Source organism: Lontra canadensis, unplaced genomic scaffold (genome assembly GCF_010015895.1).
Source record: "Lontra canadensis isolate GAN:19392208 unplaced genomic scaffold, GSC_riverotter_1.0 scaffold24, whole genome shotgun sequence".
Taxonomy (NCBI): domain Eukaryota; kingdom Metazoa; phylum Chordata; class Mammalia; order Carnivora; family Mustelidae; genus Lontra; species Lontra canadensis.
This window is the reverse complement of record NW_022631018.1, coordinates 932,823-954,495: the sequence shown is the minus strand read 5'-3', so window position 1 is coordinate 954,495 and position 21,673 is coordinate 932,823. Positions and strand designations below refer to the sequence as shown.

Sequence of the window (21,673 nt, the reverse complement as noted above, 5' to 3'; positions counted from 1 at the left end):
TTCTTTTCCCTAGCTTTATTCTAAGTATATAGTATATAATACACAGAACATACAAATGCATGTTAACCAACTGTTTATCAGTAAGGTTTCCAGTCAATAGTAGGTGATTAGTAGGTAAGTTTTGGGGGACTCAAAAAATTACATGCAGATTTTCCCCCGGCATGGGAGGGTCAGCACCCGTACCCCACTTGTTGTTCAAGAGTCAACTGTATATAAGACTTATAATTATCACATGCTAAAGGCACCTATTTTATTATGTTTATATTTGATTTTTCCAATCTACTCCTTGGGTTAATCCAAATGTAGTAAATAGGGGCGCCTGGGTGGCTCAGTGGGTTAAAGTCCCTGCTTTCTGCCCGGGTCATGATCCCAGGGTCCTGGGATCGAGCCCCACATCGGGCTCTCTGCTCAGCAGGGAGCCTGCTTCCCCCTCTCTCTCTGCCTGACTTTCTGCCTACTTGTGATCTCTGTCAAATAAATAAATAAAATCTTAAAAAAAAATGTAGTAAATAATTACAAAAAAAATCTACGCTTAAAATCCTTATTTTACTAAAATGAGGCACTGTCAAAACCATTCATGTTGGAAAAACTGGGCATATTTTTAAAAACCTACCTGTAACCTGTATTTGTAAATCATTACAGTAGACAAAACATAGTTTTCATATATAAATGGACATATCAAATCTCAACCTTTAGAGTAACACGGTATGGTGGAAAAGGCACACATCCTCTCCATCTGCACTACAGACCTTTAAGTGACACCACATTTATGAATGAAAGAACGCTTGACTACAGCACTGTTTGAACTATGTCATGCAATCACTTAGCCAAATAGTGACTTAATAACCAAAACCTGCAATCCAGAGATACCAGGGATCATCAATCATGACAGTCATTAGTCTACATAACATTCCATTCTAAAGAGTATCTCAAAGACACGTATCACCAATGGAGAGATATAAATCCAAACTAAGTGTTTCCCTACTTTAGCAGAGAAACAAAAAAAAAAAAACAAAAACAAAAACAAAAAAACAAAAAAGCTAGACGGAGATTATTTACTAGCAATGAGATTCATAAGAAATGATCCATTACCGACGGATCATTTCACCTTCTCTATATGCCTCCATGCGTTCTTACTTCATAATTGTGTGAAATAAACCCAGAGCACAACTGTGGTATTAGATCTCATCACTGTTCATACTGGTCTCTAAGCAGTACTGTCCAAAGCGTCAGCTGTCTTAGACATAAATGGCCCACAGAGAAATGAAGACCACTTCTAGCTGCAGAATAATACTTTCTGGAGGGGCACCTGAGTGGCTCAGTGGGTTAAAGCCTCTGCCTTCGGCTCAGGTCATGATCCCAGAGTCCTGGGATCAAGCCCCACCTCAGGCTCCCTGCTCAGCAGGGAGCCTGCTTCCTCCCCCTCTCTCTGCCTAGTTGTGATCTCTATCCAATAAATAAATAAAATCTTAAAAAAAAAACACAACAGGGGCGCCTGGGTGGCTCAGTGGGTTAAAGCCTCTGCCTTCGGCCAGGTCATGATCCCAGTGTCCTGGGATCGAGCCCCACATCGGGCTCTCTGCTCCGCGGGGAGCCTGCTTCCTCCTCTCTCTCTCTGCCTGCTTGTCATCTCTGTCAAATGAATAAATAAAATCTTAAAAAAAAAAAAAAAATAACAACACAACAAACTTTCTGGAAAAGGATCTCTATTTCTTTCACATCAACTGTATCTTGCCACTAACCCAGAGAAAGTCCTTGTAAGCATAGTAATACAACCAGTCATGAACCACAACATTCCAGGTCCTGTAATAGTTAGCGTATGATGTGGAGTTCCACCAATCCTGAGGAAAAAAAACAAAGGTTTAGAACTACACAAACACACACACACATACACACACACAACCAAAGCAAAACCCCCTGAATATTCCTAAAGAACATACACACACAAAATAATATCCAGAATGTGTTACGACAATCCGTTAGTCTATACGCTGATGTCAGAAAAATCTTAAAAGGCATTTTGGTTATTAGTGCTCAATATATGAATTTTAGTTCCATATATGATGAAGTCCCCAACTTTACTTTGTCCCATTATCAAAAAAGTTATGATCGAAGATACAGAACATAGAGAATCATTAAATCTAAGGTTCACCTAAATAGTGATCAGTATATCCCCTTACATTGCTAAAACACAGGGAGAGAATTCTAAGAACTGCCCCGCTGGTACCATAAATGACAAAATTTACATTGTACAAGGAGTGAGACAATGGTTACCTGTAACATATCCCTCCTGATCTTAATATCAGACCCATGGAATCAGACAGATGCTGCAATAGACACCCCCATTTCTTGGAGAAAGGAGTGCAAGGCTCTGGGTGTTACCAGAACCACCACAAACAAACAGAACCCTAGAGGGCTTTACGCAGCATTACAGAACACTATGAACACCCTGTCTCATCTAGAGCTTAATTCCAACTGTGTGAGAATACTATTTAAGTATAATTAATGTCTTTCAAAACAAAGGAGGGAAAAGTTATTTCCTTTATGAACTATTCAACAGTCTTAAATAATTTGCTAAGATCACTCCTACAGCACCAGACAGTCAATTCCAAAAGAATGATCTGCGAAGTCTCATGATGCCCTCTGAACACACACCTTCCCACCGATACAGGATCCAACAGAAACCATATGCTTTTTCAAGAGAACAGATATTAGAGGTAGAAGATAAGGCTGTGAGCCTGTGCTAAGCATATCAACATCAGAATCTCAGAATTAATACTGGTAAAACTTATGGAAAAAGAACTTCACAATGTTTATGCTAAAAAGCTAGTAGCCAACGATGTTCAAATACTCAACAATGAGGATGTTAAGTGCACAAATAAAATGTGCAAAGAAAGGAGTCCAAGTATGCATTACCTTATAAAACATCCTGTCACCAAAGCGTAACATCTCAGCAAAAGCATTCAGCCAACAGTGTAAAAAGGCAAAAAACATGAGGAACAGTACCAGCACACCTAAAAATAAGATTAACGATATTAAGAGTCTTTTCCAAATAGCTCACGCAAAGCAGTTAATTTTATGTCATGATGTGCTTAAAAGCTAGAATTATTCTGTAAAATAAAAGTTACTGTTCTAGCTTACCCATTCAAGAGTGACACCATGTTCTTTGGAAGTTTTTTTAATTTTAGAAAGCATTAAATTCCTGCCAAGTGGGTTTTATAGATAACAAATGACCCAGCCTGTTTTGAATGGAAACGCCTGATGTATGGCTTAACGTGGTACCCAAAGCCCTTCAACATATGGCCCTCGTGCATTCCTCTAAACGAGGTGCTGTAAACTGTGGGAGATTTTGTCCCCTAGAGAACATCTGACAATTCTGCAGACACTTTTCGTTGTCACAACTCAAGGGGTAAGCGTCATACTACTGGTATCTAGTTTTTAGAGGAAGGATATTGCTAAATATCCTATAATGTGCAAGACAGCCCCCTAAATATACAGTGACAAGGTTACCTTATCTCTGACTCTATTCCCAGTGTTGTAAACATCGTCCATACCTGGACTTCTGCCGTTCTGAGATACTCCATGCCTTTGCTTCCAACCACTACCTAGAAGCATGTTTCCACTACTTCTCTGCCAAACACCTATTTCTCAATACCCAATATTAAATGTCATATCCAATATGATACAAAGTTCGTCAGCACTTTGCTTATCCTACTTACTACACTACATTGCAAAAGAGCCATTTTTATGCCCGTCCCTTTCATTCACCTGTCTATTCAAAAAATATCAAAAGATATTTATGGATCATCTCTTATGCATTAGACAATATGGGAAAGACTGGGTCACTGTTAAAACACAATTCTTGATCTCAAGGAATTTGTAGCCTAGTGAAGAAGATATGTATTTAATACATATTCTGTTAAAGGGACAGATAAAATAATTTATTGGAGTCAATTTGGGAGGGGCAATCAGGGAGGGTTACCTAGGAGTCTGGGACGGAGGTTAAGGAAGAAAGAAGGTAACAGAAAACATGACCAACATCTGACAGGTAGAGAAAAGAGAGTAAGTAAAGGAAACTGTAAATGCAATTGAACTGCAAGCTTCCAGAGAATAAAGAGCATGTTATGTCCTCTTCACTGGTAGGTAGGTCCTCAACCCCTGGCACATGATAGGTACTCATGTACCTCTAGAAAAAAATATGAATCAAGTCAGGAGACTGAGCAATGGCCAGAAAGAAAGGAGAAAGAGAATGAGTAGCAAGAGAGAAATTTCACACTGTGGATGCAAACAATGCTTCATGCAGATGAAACCAAATAAGGGCTAAACCATCTACCAGATTTAGAATCAGGAGAGACTTCAGTAAAGGCCATCAGCATCCTGGCTGATTAGTAGCAAAATTACAATGGACTGAAGACTGAACAGGAAGATCAGGCATAAATATGGACTACCCACAGCCAAAAAAAGCAAAACTTGAATGAAAGAAGACAAAGAGAAAGACTGGCCTGAACCTGGAAGTATACTCACTTACGAAAACAGACGGAAAGAAGTCGAGATGAGGACAGATGTAGAGATGACTTCAGAGCAAAAAGCAGGAAAATCAAAGTTGTGCCTGTGCAACAGCTTTTTTTCCTCACAACTTCATGAATGGCCACATTAACCAGTACCCATGTTACCTGGCAAGATGGAGTTAAATACACATAGGACCAGAACACGAGCGCTGAAGGGCTCCTGTTTAATGTTCCGAAACAAGGGGGCGCAGAGTCTTTCAAAGATGTAGTACACATAAAAAAAGGAACCAAAAACCTAGAATATAACAGAGATATAGTTGTAATACTGATGGATTGATATAAGGAAAGACGGTGATTGTTTTTCCTTCAAAGGAAGATAGATATGTGACCCTTAGACTAACGTTCATATGTATGTTCTTAAGTATGTAAGACTGCCAGACTGCAATCCTTCAGAGACGTTACACAGCTAGTTTCTGTCATAATCTTCTCCCAACCCTTTACCACCTGGGTGTCCAATTGAGATTAAGAGTTTAAAATGGGCGGGGCACCTGGGTGGATCAGTGGGTTAAAGCCTCTGCCTTCGGCTCGGGTCATGATCCTGGGGTCCTGGGATCGAGCCCCCAAGTCGGGCTCTCTGCTCAGCGGGGAGCCTGCTTCCTCCTCTCTCTCTCTCTCTCTGCGCCTGCCTCTCTGCCTACTTGGGATCTCTATCTGTCAAATAAATAAATAAATAATCTTAAAAAAAAAAAAAAAAGTTTAAAATGGATCTCCTGGGACTTATGATTCTGATGGAGAAGGGCAGGGGTGGCAATGGGGAAGCTGTCACAACATACCCACAATATATCCCAAAATAAAAAAACGTAAGGAGGGGAGCCTAAGTGGCTCAGTGGGTTAAAGCCTCTTCCTTTGGCTCGGGTCATGATCCTGGGGTCCTGGGATGGAGCCCCCACATCGGTCTCTCTGTTCAGCGGGGAGCCTGCTTCACCCTCTCTCTCTGCCTGCCTGCTTGTGATCTCTCTCTCTGCCTGCCTCTCTGCCTACTTGTGATCTCTGTGTCAAATAAATAAATACAATCTTTAAAAAAAAAAAAAAGTAAAGGCGGGGGGAATTAATGTAGATGCTTACTGAAGTAACCAAACAGAAAGAATTTAAACTCTTTTACTGAAGGAAATTGCTTCTGACGTTGGCAAGACAAAGACCATCTACTGGACTGGTAAAGAATTTAAAAGACTTTAGAAAGAGGTCTAAAGTTCCCAGTAGACATGAATTTACCAACACTCTAAATAAATTATTATTATAAATTTGAATCTCCATGTCCCACTAATCTACAAATCTTAGTGATTAAAGAAAAAACGCACCTGTAAAAACTGCATAGCAACATAACCCCATCTTACAGTGGGAGTCCTAAAAAGAAAGAAAGAAAATAAGTTTTCTAAATAAAGTAAGTTGTACTTTAATAAAAGATCCTCGTAATGTTTTTTCCACAGAGAACACATCATTTTTCCCATGTGGAATGCCTGTATAATTCTGTCAAGAATCACCATAATCAAACTGGATTGCTAGAATCACCACCATCTGGAGCTTTCCCAAGCCAGCAAGAAAATTAAAACTCATTTTATGTTCTTTGTAACCCTACATGAACTGGCCCCTGCCTACCTATCCCACCTCATTCACGCTACACTTCTGCTGCTCAACACATTTCTGGTTCACAGAACAGATACCTGGGATAGTTGTCACGGTAGATGAGGGTAGGTGCAAACAGGAAATACAGGTACTGGTTGACTGTGGGTATTGGAATCGTTTCTGGAAAAGGGAAACTCTGGTTAGATCAGACACTCTTCAGTTTTTCCTGGCAAAACTAAAAGGGAGAAATAAGCAAGCATATAATAGGGAAGAGTAAAAAAATGACTTCTCTTAGTTCCTATCATTTCTTATCTCCCAGAGTGACTTCTTACCCTTATATTGATTCAGTATTATCAATCCCTCTAAACTAAGCTATTTCTGTGACTTAGAAATACCTTCTAGAGTTTGAAGCAGCAATTCAAAGAGTAAGCACACATGGGGGTAATGAGTCTATTAACACTCTATGAAAGTAAGGTAAAGCTTAACACTCTGGTGATCAGTGTTTTTAAATTGTAGGTACAAAGACGAAATGGGGACAATGAAGAAATAGTGAGATAGTCTTCCAAATCAATATGGATCCTACATCTTTAAAATCCAACATAACATCTACAGAATGTAAAACGCCATCCCACTAAATACAAAGTTTGAAATAATCCATTGAATAATCCTTGACCTAATGAAATTACATACTTGATTTCTCCTTAGCTGAATTTAGTACCCGAGGCACATTCTCTCTGACAAATGAATGGGCTTTCATTACGAAACGAATCTACAAAAGAAGGGGAGAGGAAAAAAAGATGAACTTTCTGCCATTGTCTTGTCTCCTATAAGCAACCCCAGAACAGCACTAAATCATATGAAGAACTTCCTAATTTTGCATACACCAACTCGAATTCATGTTTATGCAATAAAACAAATGAAAAACAAAGTGTAAACAAGGACAAGTTATTACTCAAATTATTCTGCATCTAACAGCACTATCTATTATAGTTATATTACAATAAGAAATTAAAAGCCTGTTCAAAGACAGTCTCCTTCAACAGTCCTTCAGAGCATTAACAGCCAGCCAATTTAAGTCCAAAAATTCTGAAGGGTATATAAACAAAATAAATCCTTTATTTAGACGGGAACAGTTTATATGACAAAACAATGAATCTGATAACCTCAAAGGCAGAGTTTTTAACTACAAAACAACTTTATCATATAAATGACTTCTACAAAATAAATAAATAAATAAAAATAAATAAATGACTTCTACAAAGTGTTCAAGAATAAAATCTGAATTCATCCTAAACAGCTCAATATAATTTCATTACCAAGAATCAAAGAACACTGAAGCTAGTATGAATTTTAAGACATGAGATGATCTAGTTTAAAACTTTAATTTTATAAATAATAGCATGAAGAACAGGAAAACTGACCCAACTAATACAATTGAAAGTAACAGAATACCAGTATTATTCTTTTAACAAAACATAGCATTGCATCGGGCAATCCTCAAAACCTTACCTGTTCAAGTATAACAATGCACCGGGAAGCTGGCGGTAGCGTATATGCTAATACAACATACGTTGGTCCCAAACCTAGAACGCCAATCTGGAAGACCATGAAAAGGAAGCAGTGGAAGAGAGAATGGACCACTGGGTGAGTACTCCTGCTATAACCTCTGGCCCAACGTTGAAAGAGGAAATAGGGAACACCAAGTGTACTCAAGAACATGGTACACCACGTCCACATAACAACAGGAAGTTTGCCAAAAGCATAAGACAGGACACTGAACTCGAGCACCAGCCTAGGGAGAAAAAGCACAGAGAAAGAGCACAAAAGTAAATTTTCAATATGCACTGACTGACTCACAGAACTCAAAACTCAAAACTCAAAAAACTTTCACACCTAGAACTCTCAAACTTAGAAAACACAACATCATCGTGGTCATGAGGGTAAAGTTGTACGAGAAGAAAAGGTGCTTCTAAGCCTCTGCTTCACAATATAACCCAACAATAAATATTCTAAAAGTCCTAAGGTAATATAGTATTTGAACATAAGATACCCAAGATAACCTAAAATAATAAAACTTTAAGCAGTGATTAGAGACTATCATTAATAAATTTTAAACTCTTAAGATAATCTAATACATAAAAGTATTCAAACAGCGATCACCTATGTTCAAAAGATGATTTTTCAGGGGGCGCCCGGGTGGCTCAGTGGGTTAAGCCTCTGCCTTCCGCTCAGGTCATGATCCCAGTGTCCTGGGATCCAGCCCCGCATCTGGCTCTCTGCTCAGCCAGGAGCCTGCTTCCCTTCCTCTCTCTCTGCCTGCCTGTCTACTTGTGATCTCTCTGTCAAATAAATAAATAAAATCTTTAAAAAAAAAAAAAAAGATGATTTTTCAGAAAAAAGAATTCAAAAATCTATTATTAATACACTATTATACCATTACCTCAAAATATAATTTTCTAATAATGTACATAATTTGGTGGATGATTACCACACTGTCATTTTTTAAGTTTTATTTCACTTTTATATTAAAAAGAAAAGTTTTTCAGGGCACCTAAGTGGCTCAATCAGTTGGGTGTCTGACTGTTTCAGCATAGGTCATGATCTCCAGGTCCTGGGATGGAGCCCTGAGTCAGGCTCCACCTACAATCTGGAGTCTGCTTCAGACTCCTCCCCACCGCCCTCTCTCTCCCCCACCCCCACCCTCTGCCCCACCCCCGACTCACGCACACATGCTTATGCACTCTCTCCCCCTAAAAAATAAATCTTTAAAAGAAAAAAAAAAAGTTTTTCAAACATGAAATTCTAATAAGCTCCTTATTTTTTATAATAACCTGAAATGCATACCACAGCGAGAAAATTTTTAAATCATATATACAGAATTCTCCCATCTGGAAATTACCTAGAAACTACCAATTATGGACTCCTAAAATAGACCATTTTAAAAATAAAGGTAAAAAAATAAATAAATAAAAGTATTAAAACTTCTAATATTCCTTTAGTTGTCCTTTTTGGGAGAAAAGAATATCACCCTCCAATCAGCTGCTTTGCGATTTTCTGAAGCAAATTCACCCGAAACACCAAAATTTACCACAATTTAAATACCATGAAAACTCCCAACACCCCATGCATCAACTAGCCAAAGTCTTTTTTCTTGTCTTACCTTCCTTCATCAATGTAATCTACAACGAGTGTGCTGAGGATAAACAGAATGAGGAGGGCAATAAACATGTGATAGATTGTTCTGATGTGGTCCACCTCAAACAGCTCACTGTAAATACAGTTTGAACAATGAAATTGTATTTCATTTTAAAATACCATACATTAAAGTCTTTAAGGCAGTTCAGCACATTCTTAACCCACCCTCAAATAGTAATCATGACTAAACATCTCCAAGAGGAATCACAGAATATTAAATGTGAAGCACAGACCATAAATGCCACAGCCAAGGTAAAAACTGAATGTAAAAGCTTAGGGTAAGGCTCTTTCCAATAAAATGATACTACCCCTAGAGAACAGTATGGATATCAAACACTTAAAGCAAATGGGGAGCATTTTTGAAAACCTGCCAAAAGTGAGTGCTTCTCAGGTAGGCAAAACAGGAAACACAAAAACTATTCCAAATGTTAACAAGTGTTTGTCTTTAATCATATTACATTCCACCCCCTATACCTAACTACTATTAAGTGCTATTCTATAATCCAACTACTACCCTACATGTCTATAAACTTAACCATTTACAAATATTGTTATTTTCTATCCTCACCTATCTTTTTATTTGATTAAAACAGGGCTATTTCCAAAATAGAGCAACGACTTTCCAGATGACATTTTCTCGGAGAGGTACTTTTATATATTTCACTGAAACAAATTTTTTTAGCTTTGTTTTTGCCAAGATGTGTGCTCACATCTACACTAACTTTTCAAGGATATTTTAGATTACCCGGATTAAGGATCTTCAAATTCCAGTAAAAATCAACCTGAGCCATAAAATATGTGTTTTACTTCCCTGGTTAAAAAAATGTTTTAGGAGGGTGCTCAGATGGCTCAGGTGGTTAAGCATCCATCCAACTCTGGGTTTCAGCTCAGGTCATGATCTCAGTAGTCGTGGTAGAGATTTAGCTTTTTTTTAAATTTTTTTAATTTAAATTCAATTAGCCAACATATAGTAAGTACATCATTAGTTTTTGATACAGTGTTCAATGATTCACTAGTTGCATATAACACCCAGTGTTCCACCATGCGCCCTCCTTAAAGTTTATCACCCAGTTACCCCAGCCCCCCACCCACTTCCCTTTCCAGAACCGTCAGTTTGTTTCCTGGAGTCAAGATTCTGTCATGGTTTTTTCTCCCTCTCTGACTTCTTCCCATTCAGTTTTCCCTCCCTTCTGTCCTCTGCACTATTTCTTATATCCCACATATTACTGAAACCCTGTGATAATTGACTTATTTCAGTCAGCAAAATCTCCTCCAGTTACAACCATGTTGATGCAAAAGTTGGGTATTCATCCTTTCTGATGCCTGAGTAATACTCCATTGTATATATGAACCACATCATTACCCATTCATCTGTTGAAGGACATCTCGGCTGCTTCCACAGTGTGGCTATTGTGGACATTGCTGCTATAGGGTGCATGTGCCCCTTCTTTTCACTACATCTGTATCTTTGGTGCAAATATCCAATAGTGCAATTGCTGGGTTATAGGGTAGCTTTATTTTTTAACTTTTTGAGGAACCTCCATACTGTTTTCCAGAGGAGCTGCACCAGCTTGCATTCCCACCAACAGTGTTAAGAGGGTTCCCCTTTCTCCATATCCTCGCCAACATCTGTTATTCCTGTCTTGTTAATTTTAGCCATTCTAACTAGTGTGAGGTGGTATTGTTCTTTTTAGCCTTTCTTTCCAGCAGGGCACTGGCAGGGTGTTGTGCTTAGCAGGGACTCTGCTTCCCTCCTCCGTCTACCCCTCTCCCAACTGGCACATGTGCACGCACTCTCTCTCTCTCTCTCTAAAATAAATAAAATCTCTTTTAAAAAGCTTTGTAGGGGCGCCTAGGTGGCTCAGTTGGTTAAGCCGCTGCCTTCGGCTCAGGTCCTGGGTCCTGGGATCGAGTCCCTCATTGGGCTCTCTGCTCAGCGGGGAGCCTGCTTCTCCACAACCACCTCCCCACCGCCTGCCTCTCTGCCTACTTGTGATCTGTCAAATAAATAAATAAAATCTTAAAAAAAAAAGAAAACTTTGTAATTGAAGTATACTTTAGTGGCGCCCGGGTAGCTCAATTGGTTGAACAGCTGCCTTCAGCTCAGGTCATGATCCTGGAGTCCTGGGATCAAGTCCCACATCAGGCTCCCTGCTCAGCAGGGGGTCTGCTTCTCCCTCTGACCTTCCTCTCTCATGCTTGCATGCCTTCATTTTCTTTCTCAAATAAATAAATAAAATCTTTAAAAAATAAAAAAATAAAAAGCTTTGTAATTGAAGTATACTTTAGGGGCGCCCGGGTGGCTCAGTCGGTTGAGGATCTGCCTTTAGCTCAGGTCATGGTTAGAGGGTCCTGGGACTGAGCCCCAACCATGGGTTCCCTGTTCAGCAGGGAGCCTGCTTCTCCCTCTAATCCCTGCTCCTGCTGTCTCTGGCTATCTGTCTCTCTCTCTCCAGTAAATAAATAACTTTTTTTTTAAGTGCTCTTTTTTAGTACAATTCTATCATTACAATCTTATAATGTTCAAAATAATTTATCTTCCCCTAGATATATGGCCTTCTCATCAAATATAGATCAAGGTGGCATACAGAAAGTAAACTATGATAAATGTAAGATGTTGTTTTTAAAAAAGCACATTAAGGGATGCCTGGGGGGCTCAGTCAGTTAAGCCACTGCCTTTGGCTCAGGTCATGATCCCAGGCTCCTGGGATCGAGTCCCACATCAGGCTCCTTGCTCAGCAGAGTCTGCTTCTCTCTGCGCCTCTGCCTGCCACTCTGCCTGCTTGTGTGCTCTCTGTCTCTCTCACTGACAAATAAATAAGCACATTAAGACACTCAAGGTAATTTTCACCAGCCCAACTATTTCAGATGACCTATCCTAACACAGGTGAAACTGCAGCAGTATTCTGAGGAACGACTGAGTAAATAAATAAATGATCTACTCAGAGAATAGTACAAAAGAAATACTCATTGCCTACCCAAAGCACATCTTTTTCCGTTCACACATGAGGTCCCATAAGTAATTTATACTGCCTAATTTTCTCTATAAAATTCACACAATCAGGGTTTTAAAGTAAGTCTGAGAAAACTATCAGGTTTCTAAGCTAGCTAGCCAAATAAGAGATAAAAAATACATAATATACCAAGAAACAGCAACACCAAAACACTCATGAGCAGAGTACCTAATTAGAAAACGCTTGTTCTAGCTTTTTGGGTAACCGATTTTCTGTATATACGACTTCAAGAAATTTGTCAGGGGACAGATAACCATGTTCACCTCTAAACCCGCCTTTGAAACTACATAAAGAACCAGAAAATCACAAAGGAGGAGCAAGACAGCAAATGTACAATACGTACCAAAACTAATGATTTCCATGAATTCAGAACAATCTCACTAAACATGCATAGATTAAGCAGTGATTTTAATAATCAGAGTAGTTTTTAATTCAAACTTATAATTAATAAAAGCAACTAAAAATACTCACTCTAAGAGAGACTGCCTTAGAACAAAAACCTTTCCATGTTCTGGAGGTGCTCTGAAATCTCTAGGAAGAGCAAAAAATTAAAATAAAATATAAATACTTCAAGTATTTTAAGACATTTAAACCTATGCATTAAGAGAAGGAATATTACCAACTAAAGCATGTAATAAAGCACCTTCTCACTCTGACCCAGGTATGAAGGGTTTTATGCATGTCATTTACTCCTGAAAAATGCAATGAGGTAGATACATGCAGATCTGGTGAGAAGGAAGAGACGTTAAGCACACCCCAGGAGAGCGGCACTCAGAAGCACACCGCAGCCCAGCCCCTGTGGAAACACATTCCTGGCATCAAACACTGGCAACCCCTCTTCCTTCTCCTAAACATCGCTAAGGTAAGAGATAGGCCTCTAGCCATACTCCAGTTCACAGGCTGTTACTGGTCTGTCCTCTGAAACTGCACGAAAATTTATGAGACCTTCACCCTCCCTAATATCAAAGGACTCCCAACAATCCCTAACAGCCTCCTGATCTTATAGGTTGCCTCCAGTTACTAAAATCTCACATAGTGAATATCTAGCATTATTACCTTTTTTAGGGCTTTCTGCACAACCACCCACTCTGTCAACTATTAGTGGTCAAACTGTAATCCAGAACATGACTGTCAGAGACCACTGGGGCATAAAATTGGAGAGAGCACAGAATGGCTATTAGCGCATATTGGCCTTTGATAGCTTTCCTTCTGCTGCTCTGGATGCCCGACCAATCAGAAACATATACACCAACTGCACTGAACTTTACTCTAAGTACTGGATAGAGTACAAAAAAGAGGCACTTTACTGATGTGACAAAGGGCATGGACTCCTGAGCAAGGCTCTGGCTTCCAATACCCACCGTATGATCCTGGACATGTAAATGTCCCACACTTCAGCATCCTAATTTGCGGCAAGCAGTTCTAGTACCTACCTCGTGGACTCATTGGTTTAAATGTAGAGCGTGCAACATGTGTTGGCTCTTTTGTTCTGTAAGTCAACACAGTCTTAAATGAGGTCCAGATTTATTATAATCCTCATATTAAGATGAAGAAACCCGGGGTGCCTGGGTGGCTCAGTGGGTTGGGCCTCTGCCTTTGGCTCAGGTCATGACCTCAGAGTCCTGGGATCAAGCCCCACACCAGCCCCGCACGGGACTCTCTGCTCGGCAGGGAGCCTGCCTCCCACTCTCTCTGCCTGCCTCTCTGCCTACTTGTGATCTGTCTGTCAAATAAATAAATAAAATCTTAAAAAAAAACAAAAGAAGAAGAAATCCACCTTTCAAGTGGTTAATTTGCCCAAGGCAACACAGAGCTAATAAAAAGTGGCACCACGGTGTGAAACCAGGCATTTTTACTGCAGTTCTGATTCCGACTGCTGAGCATTATCAGAGAACATGTCTGCACTAAAAGAAACTAATACTCATACTTACTTAGCTCTGTGGTTGTTCTCTCCTTCAAGAACAGAAAAGCTTGTGATAGCACACCCACCATTGTCTAAGGATGCTGATTTTTCAATGAGACTGGTCACAAAATCATCAAAGTGACTGCCAACTTCCTTCATAAAAAATGGCTTCAATTCCTAGAATTTTAAAGCAAATAAAAACAAAAAACAAACAAAAAACATTAGGAACTAACACACGCTTGTGGGTTATTAACATTTTTCCAAAGGATTCTCTTAAACAGAGTTGGATCAAAGAAGTCCATGTTAAGTCACTTCACAGAAGTAAAAACAGAAAATTGGTTTCTACACAACAGCTACTAGGAGATGATTAAAAGTGTCTTTTCTGAGCTAGGAGTTGAGCTGGAACCTCAAAAACTTTGGAAGAATTAAGATTAAGTGAAAAGTGGTATGAAGAGACAATGGAAACACTGTCCCACGTAGAAGGGAAGTGCTAGTTCTGGGCACTGTTGTTCCAGGCACTAGAGATACAACAATGAACAAAACCAAGTCCCTGCCTTCATGGAACTTAAATTTCCAATGAGGGTAGACAGGACACAGAGAATGCCAGATGGTGGTACAGTAAGAAATAATGCAGAGGTATGGGGGAGGGCAGGGAACGTGTTTTTCACAGAGGTCAAAGGAAAGCCTCAAACACAGCATGACATTGGAGATTTGAAGGTAAGAGAGCAAGTTAGTGGGTACCTGTGGGAAAAGTACCAGGAAGAAAAAAAGCACGAGTGTAGAAAGTCCTAAAGCAGGGAACCTGGACAGGTTTGAGAAGCAGCAAGGAAGGAGGATGTCAAAGCTTAAGAGGAGTGTAAGACCTGAGATTAGAAGAGAAGGCAGGGGTAGGGTGCGCGCCTGGCTGGCTCAGCTGGTAGGCAGAACAAGTGACTTTTGATCTTGGGGTCGTGCGTTCAAGCCCCATATTGGAAGAAGAGCCTACTCTAAAAAAAAAATTTAAAAATAATAAAAATAAAGGTTTTAAAACTTTGCTCCCTACTCCCATCAGTCCACTGAAATTTTACTCGACTTTAAGAAAGAGGCCTGGAATCTTTAGCTATGGCTTAGGATGTCAAACCATTTCTTTTAACTAGGATTCCTCCTACTCTGCAACCAGTCTCCTTCCCAGTTAAGTACTGGATTAAGCAGACCAGAAATATGAAAAAAAAAAAAAAAATCATTAATAAATGTTACACAAATGCCAGTAAAAGCTGTTAAAAATCAGGCCCTAATCCACCCAACTCAAAGTGAAGAGCACACGGCCAACGTCTTCCAGCAAGTCTTGGCTTGGCCTTCCACACAACCCACCTGCACACTCCTTTGCCTTATACAACAGAACTTGCAGCTTCCCATCCTGTAGTGAGAAGACCTACAACAACCCTCTTTATCAACTGTACCCTTTTCTTTTCCCCCTTACTTCTATTTCCTTCCTTCTGCTCCATATTCCAAAACTCCTTTTGATCTTTTCCGGTCACTCCACCAATAAGAGTACCCCTTGTTATCCTAACCCAATATCCAACCCCAGGAAAACCCACTATCCAACCCTAGGAACCAAAGAGATCTGGACGACTAGGAATATTTTTATTCAGCACCAAAGGTGCTGAGCAAGATACACACAGCCCTGCTCTCACTGAGCTCACCGTCCATCAATGAGGAAAGACGTAATTTACTCACAGTGTAGTGAATGTCACAAAGGGGCATTCCGACTAATAGAACGGGGGAAAGAGAAGAGAAAGAGTAAAAAAAGAAAAATCACAGGCATCTCAACAGCGTGAGAGCCAACATAAGGTGATGCAGATGTCAAGTCTCCTTGTAACTTCCTTTCACAACAGCCTCGCCCCGACCCCTCCATCTACAACCCCAACCTCTCACACCAAAGACAGGACAGAACACATCTCAGGAATGCTGAACTAAAAAGAGCTCTATTTCTTTTCTTTCTTTTTTTTTTTTTTTAAAGATTTTATTTATTTGACAGACACAAGTAGGCAGAGAGGCGGGGCGGGGGGGGGGAGCAGGCCCCCTGCTGAGCAGAGAGCCCAATACAGGGCTCGATACAGGGCTCATTCCCAGGACCCTGAGATCATGACCTGAGCCAAAGCAAAGGCTTAAGCCACTGAGCCACCCAGGCAGCCCCAAGAGTTCCATTTTAATATGATTAATTTATGTCTCCTTTTCCTGCAGTAAAATTTATATGCAGGAAGGAAAAAGATGTCTTTAGTGCTGAGTAGTGACGTAGTAAAGAGACAGAAGCTTTCTGCCAGGCAGACCTGGGTTCAAATACTACCTCCACCACTTGAGTGTGGTGGCCTCAGGCAAGTTCTTTCACTTTTATGAGCAGTTACTCAAGTGCAAAGCTGAGATGAATAAAAACATCTAATTTACTAAACTAGTGTAAATTTTTTTAAAAGCCCCAAAACAAATCCCCTGCAAAAAATGCCCAGCACAGTACCTGACACAGTCATCACCTTACAGCTATCTGCTGCTCCAACCCAGTCAGAACTAACCAATGAAGAGAGAAAAAAGAAAAAAAAAAGCACAATAAAAATCATCTTATAACTATTTTTTATATGTATTTTTATTTAAATTCTAGTTAGTGGGGGCACCCGAGTGGCTCAGCTGGTTAAGCATCTGCCTTCAGCTCAGGTCATGATTCCAGGGTCCTGGGGTCCCCATGGGGCTCCCTGCTCAGTGGCGAGCCTGCTTCTCCCTATCCTTCTGCTTCCCCCTGCTTGTGCTCTGTTAAATAAATTAAATCTTTATAAATAAGTAAGTAGGGGCGCCTGGGTGGCTCAGTGGGTTAAGGCCTCTGCCTTCGGCTCAGGGCATGATCCCAAGTTCCTGCGATCAAGCCCCCCTATTAGGCTCTCTGCTCGGCGGGGAACCTGCTTCCCCATCGCTCTGCCTGCCTCTCTGCCCACTTGTGATCTCTGTCTGTCAAATAAATAAATAAAATCTTAAAAAAAAAAAAAAAAGTAAATAAATTGCAGTTAGTTAACATACAGTGTAATAATATTACCTTCAGGTGTACGATATAATGATTCAACATTTCTACACAACACCCAGTGCTCATTAGAAGTGCCCTCCTTCATCCCCATCACCTATTTAAATCACCCCCCACCCTACTCCCCTCTGGTGACCATCAGTTTGTTCTCTCCAGCTCAGAGTCTGTTCCTTGGTTTGTCTCTCTCTCTCTTTTCCCATGCTCACGTGTTTTGTTTCTTAAATTCCACATAAATGAAATGCCTTTCTCTGAATGACTTCTGCTTAGCACAATACTCCACCCATGTCACTGCAACAGAACTATTAAAAGGAAATAATTCAAGTCTACCACATTCCTATACACAGCATTATACTAACCAGATGCCTAATACGCATTTCTTTTTTATAAAATTATTATTAACATATAATGTATTATTAGCCCCAGGAGTACAGGTCTGTGAATCACCAGGCTTACACACTTCACAGCACCCACCGTAGCACATACCCTCCCCAGTGTCCATAATCCAGCCACCCTCTCCATACCCCCCTCCCCCCAGCAACCCTGTTTTGTGAGATTAAGAGTCTCATAGTTTGTCTCCCTCCTGATCCCACCTTCTTTCATTTTTTCTTCCCTACCCCCACAACTCCCCACCCTGCCTCTCAAATTCCTCCTGTCAGAGAGATCATACGATAACTGTCTTTCTCTGATGGACTTATTTTGCTCAGCATAACTAATATTCATTTCTTAATGCTGAGATTTCTCCTCTTCTTCCAAGGAATTCAAGTGCACAGGAGTTGCTGCCACCAGGACACAAGGAAGAACTCAGCTGTGGGCACCAAGTTTCTTAGCCTTTCCTTTCATGTATCTAAATACTGATGAAAATAAAAGAGTGAATGCTTGTTGCTATCACTCCCCCATGTAAGAGGAAATACAGAAAAATACAGTACAAATAGTGCTCCACTCCTGCCTTTGGAGTTCTCCCCTAATATGAAACTGTCATTAATCAGAACATCACACTGTGATCATTATAAATCAGAACAATGTGATACTAGTAACCTGAAAAAGGAGGCTGGAGTGTTACAGGCTTTCTAATATGCTGATCTTCTTAACCTCACCTCTATGAATATTAATTTCATTCAGCCCGTGGATTATGATTGTCCAAGCACGATGACAGATGGACAGAAGGACGACCAAAGGAAGGAGGCAGGCAGTTAATTAAAAACTAGAAAAGCAAGTGCTTAAATCATTGTATTTTAGAGCTCAAAGAAACCTCTGACACAGGGCTCTATTGCTCAATCCTGAAACCATGAGCTGAGCCAAAATCAAGAATGAGACACCCAAGTGACTGAGCCACCCAGGCACCCCAAGAAACCTCTGTAAAGGGGCGCCTGGGTGGCTCAGAGGGTTAAAGCCTCTGCCTTTGGCTCGGGTCATGATCCCAGGGTCCCGGGCTCTCTGCTCAGCGGGGAGCCTGCTCCCCCCCTCTCTCTGCCTGTCTCTCTGCCTACTTGTGATCTCTGTCTGTCAAATAAATAAATAAAATCCTAAAAAAAACAAAGAAGACTCCACTTACTCATTTGAGAGAGAGAGAGACAGAGAATGAGCATCCATAAACCGAAAGCCCGTATCTCCCTTTCCCCTTCACCCATTCTGCCCATCCCCTTACCCCTCTCTCCTCTGAAAGAAACCCCATTTTTAAAATAAGCAGCTGAACTGGACGACTTCTAATAATCTAAGAACCACCACCATGAAGCCAAGACCCCACCATCCGAACACTTACTGAAAGCAGTTAGAAGTAAGCGATCAGAGGTGAGGCTGAAGAAGCAACAGGCCACAGCGTGACAGGCCCTTGGGCCATTTCAAGAGTTTTTCATTTTTTCCTAAAGGGCAACGGGAAACCAGTGATGTTTCAAACACACAACATGCTCAGATCTGCATTTTAGAAAGGTAATTCTTCTAAAAAGCCCTCCAAGGAGAGGTTACCTTGAACTGAGGCTTACTTAGAATGAGAGGAGAGCAGGGTCATTTATGAATAGATAAAATCACCCTTACAAATGCATGAAAAAAATAAAAAAGGCAGAGAGAAACACAAAGTAAAAACATACACTGAGAACAGTGTATAAAAAATTCTACTCCTACTCCACAAGGTCGTATTACTTGCTAGACCATGAACTACTTGTTTCCCTGACTCACTGCCTGGCTTTATACAGACCATCTTTTAAACCCACAGTGGTGTGGAACCAGAAACCGGACCTTTTGGGGCAAAACAGGTAACGCAATAGAACAAGTAATACAATGTTTAGGTCTTAAACTAAATTAACTCAAGTGAGGTTTCCCCTAACAATTCACTCTAAAGCTACTGCATCTTATTCATTTCTTTCACTGTATTTAATGCCATCTGAAATTCTATGTATTTCTATTTCTTGATGCCTTAATGTCTGCCTCCCCAACCTGAGTTTAAACAGCACGTCTTTTTGTTAATCACTGCACATCTAGTACTCAGCGAAGGAACTGGCAAGATTGTAGACGTTAAGTATATTTCAAAACAGCTTTTGAAACCAACCCCTGGCACTGAAACTCCTACTCACACCACTGCTGACTTTACTCAGTGTCTATCAAAAAGCAGAAAGTACTTGTGTAAAAGAACTCCCTAGCCCTGCTTTCTTTCTAAAGGTTATGAAGGAAAAGGGACTAAAAAAATCACTATTGTTGCCATTGTCGGTAATGCCTGGGATTTATTCAACGCCCGTGACTGCTAAATGCCAGATACTCTGTTAGAGGCTTTTATATACGACTAGTTCTAGTTCTAAAACAATCTTTGTGAAATAAGCAACATAATTCCTATTCTACCCAAGAGAGAGCCAAACTCGAACAAATCAAGTAATGTGACTTGTCCAAAATCACAGAACTTGAAAGCTGTGACTTTGAGAACCCCCAATCTATAGGACTCTGAGTTCATAAAACATTATACTGCTTTCCACTGTACTTGATCTAAAATGTCTCTATATGGAGGCGCCTGCGTAGCTCAGTCATTAGTGTCTTCCTTCAGCTCAGGTCATGATCCCAGAGTCCTGGGATCGAGCCCCGCATCGGGCTCCCTGTTCAGTGGGAAGCCTGCCTCTCCCTCTCTCACTTCCCCTGCTTATGTTCCCTCTCACTGTGTGTGTGTGTCTCTCTCTCTCTCCCTCTCTGTCAAATAAATAAATAAATAAATAAATAAAATCTTAAAAAAAAAATAAAATATTTTCTATATGCTTAGTACCATAAGCCAAAAATAAAACCTAAAAAAAAAGTCAACAGTGTACAGGTAGCCTGAAAATGGTAGGTAATCTAATAAATCAGTCCTATAACAAACATTTCATTTGAATGCACCAATGTAAAAGAGGTTTACAGTCATAAACAGTGCGCTGTAATAAACTCCTCCTCCATATTAAATACACACACACTTGTTTGGAAGTTAAGTCTTGAGCATTAACTACTGCATAATCCTTAATACCGGAAGCCAAAGGTTCAAGATACCCAACTAATGAAATTAGAGCTCTAAACTATAATCCCTTTTTATTTAAAATAAAATACATCCAGGGGCGCCTGGGTGGCTCAGTGGGTTAAAGCCTCTGCCTTCGGCTCAGGTCATGATCCCAGGTCCTGGGATGGAGCCCTGTATCGGGCTCTCTGCTCAGCAGAGAGTCTGTTTCCTCCTATCTCTCTCTGCCTGCTTCTCTGCCTAGAAGAGTCTGTTTCCTCCTATCTCTCTCTGCCTGCTTCTCTGCCTACTTGGGATCTCTGTCTGTCAAATAAATAAATAAAATCTTTAATAAATAAATAAATAAATAAATAATAAAATAAAATACATCCAGAGCTGTCTCCCAGCTTAAGTCAGACTACAATATTCCTGATATCACATTATTAACAATACGAACTAAGCTGACACATTTATTTTCATCTATTCAGGGAGCTCCCCATCTTACCTGATTGATATATTCTGCCATTTCTCATCATCTTTACCAACCTCCTTCACTCAGTCATTGTTAAATGTTAGAAAACCAGAGAGTAGTAAAAGTACATTCCTAGTAATTAATGAATGATACATTCATACAAATGATTGCAAAATCATTTTATATCACATTTTCAAAAATTATTTTAACACAAAAAAAATACCACAAAATAATGTGTAAAAATATGTAACTGGACATATGAATTGATGCTATTTTTGCCATTAAGACTTATGCGGTATAAGCCTAGATGTGTCTACACTGTCCACGTGAATCTGTGTATACAATGAAGAAGGAAAACAAAATATTGGGGGTGGGGCAGAACCAAAATGTCCCTCAATCAGCGAAATACATAGTATCACCATCTGACTAGTTTTGATATTTTGGATTCTCATTAATGTAAAATAGAGAGTTAA

The 21,673-nt window shown here is 40.1% G+C and overlaps 1 protein-coding gene across 3 annotated transcripts in view; it reads right to left on the bottom strand.

The window, feature by feature from the left end:
• SOAT1 (sterol O-acyltransferase 1) overlaps positions 1–21,673 on the bottom strand; it is a 72,562-nt gene that overhangs the window by 3,515 nt on the left and 47,374 nt on the right. For all 3 annotated transcript variants that reach the window (XM_032862597.1, XM_032862599.1, XM_032862598.1), the window contains 10 exons: positions 14,272–14,420; positions 12,812–12,871; positions 9,292–9,399; positions 7,641–7,923; positions 6,822–6,900; positions 6,230–6,311; positions 5,867–5,912; positions 4,674–4,803; positions 2,917–3,014; positions 1,743–1,841 (listed from right to left, as the gene is read on the bottom strand). In XM_032862597.1, the coding sequence (XP_032718488.1) occupies positions 1,743–1,841; positions 2,917–3,014; positions 4,674–4,803; positions 5,867–5,912; positions 6,230–6,311; positions 6,822–6,900; positions 7,641–7,923; positions 9,292–9,399; positions 12,812–12,871; positions 14,272–14,420 (1,134 nt within the window). The remainder of the gene's footprint in view (positions 1–1,742; positions 1,842–2,916; positions 3,015–4,673; positions 4,804–5,866; positions 5,913–6,229; positions 6,312–6,821; positions 6,901–7,640; positions 7,924–9,291; positions 9,400–12,811; positions 12,872–14,271; positions 14,421–21,673) is intronic.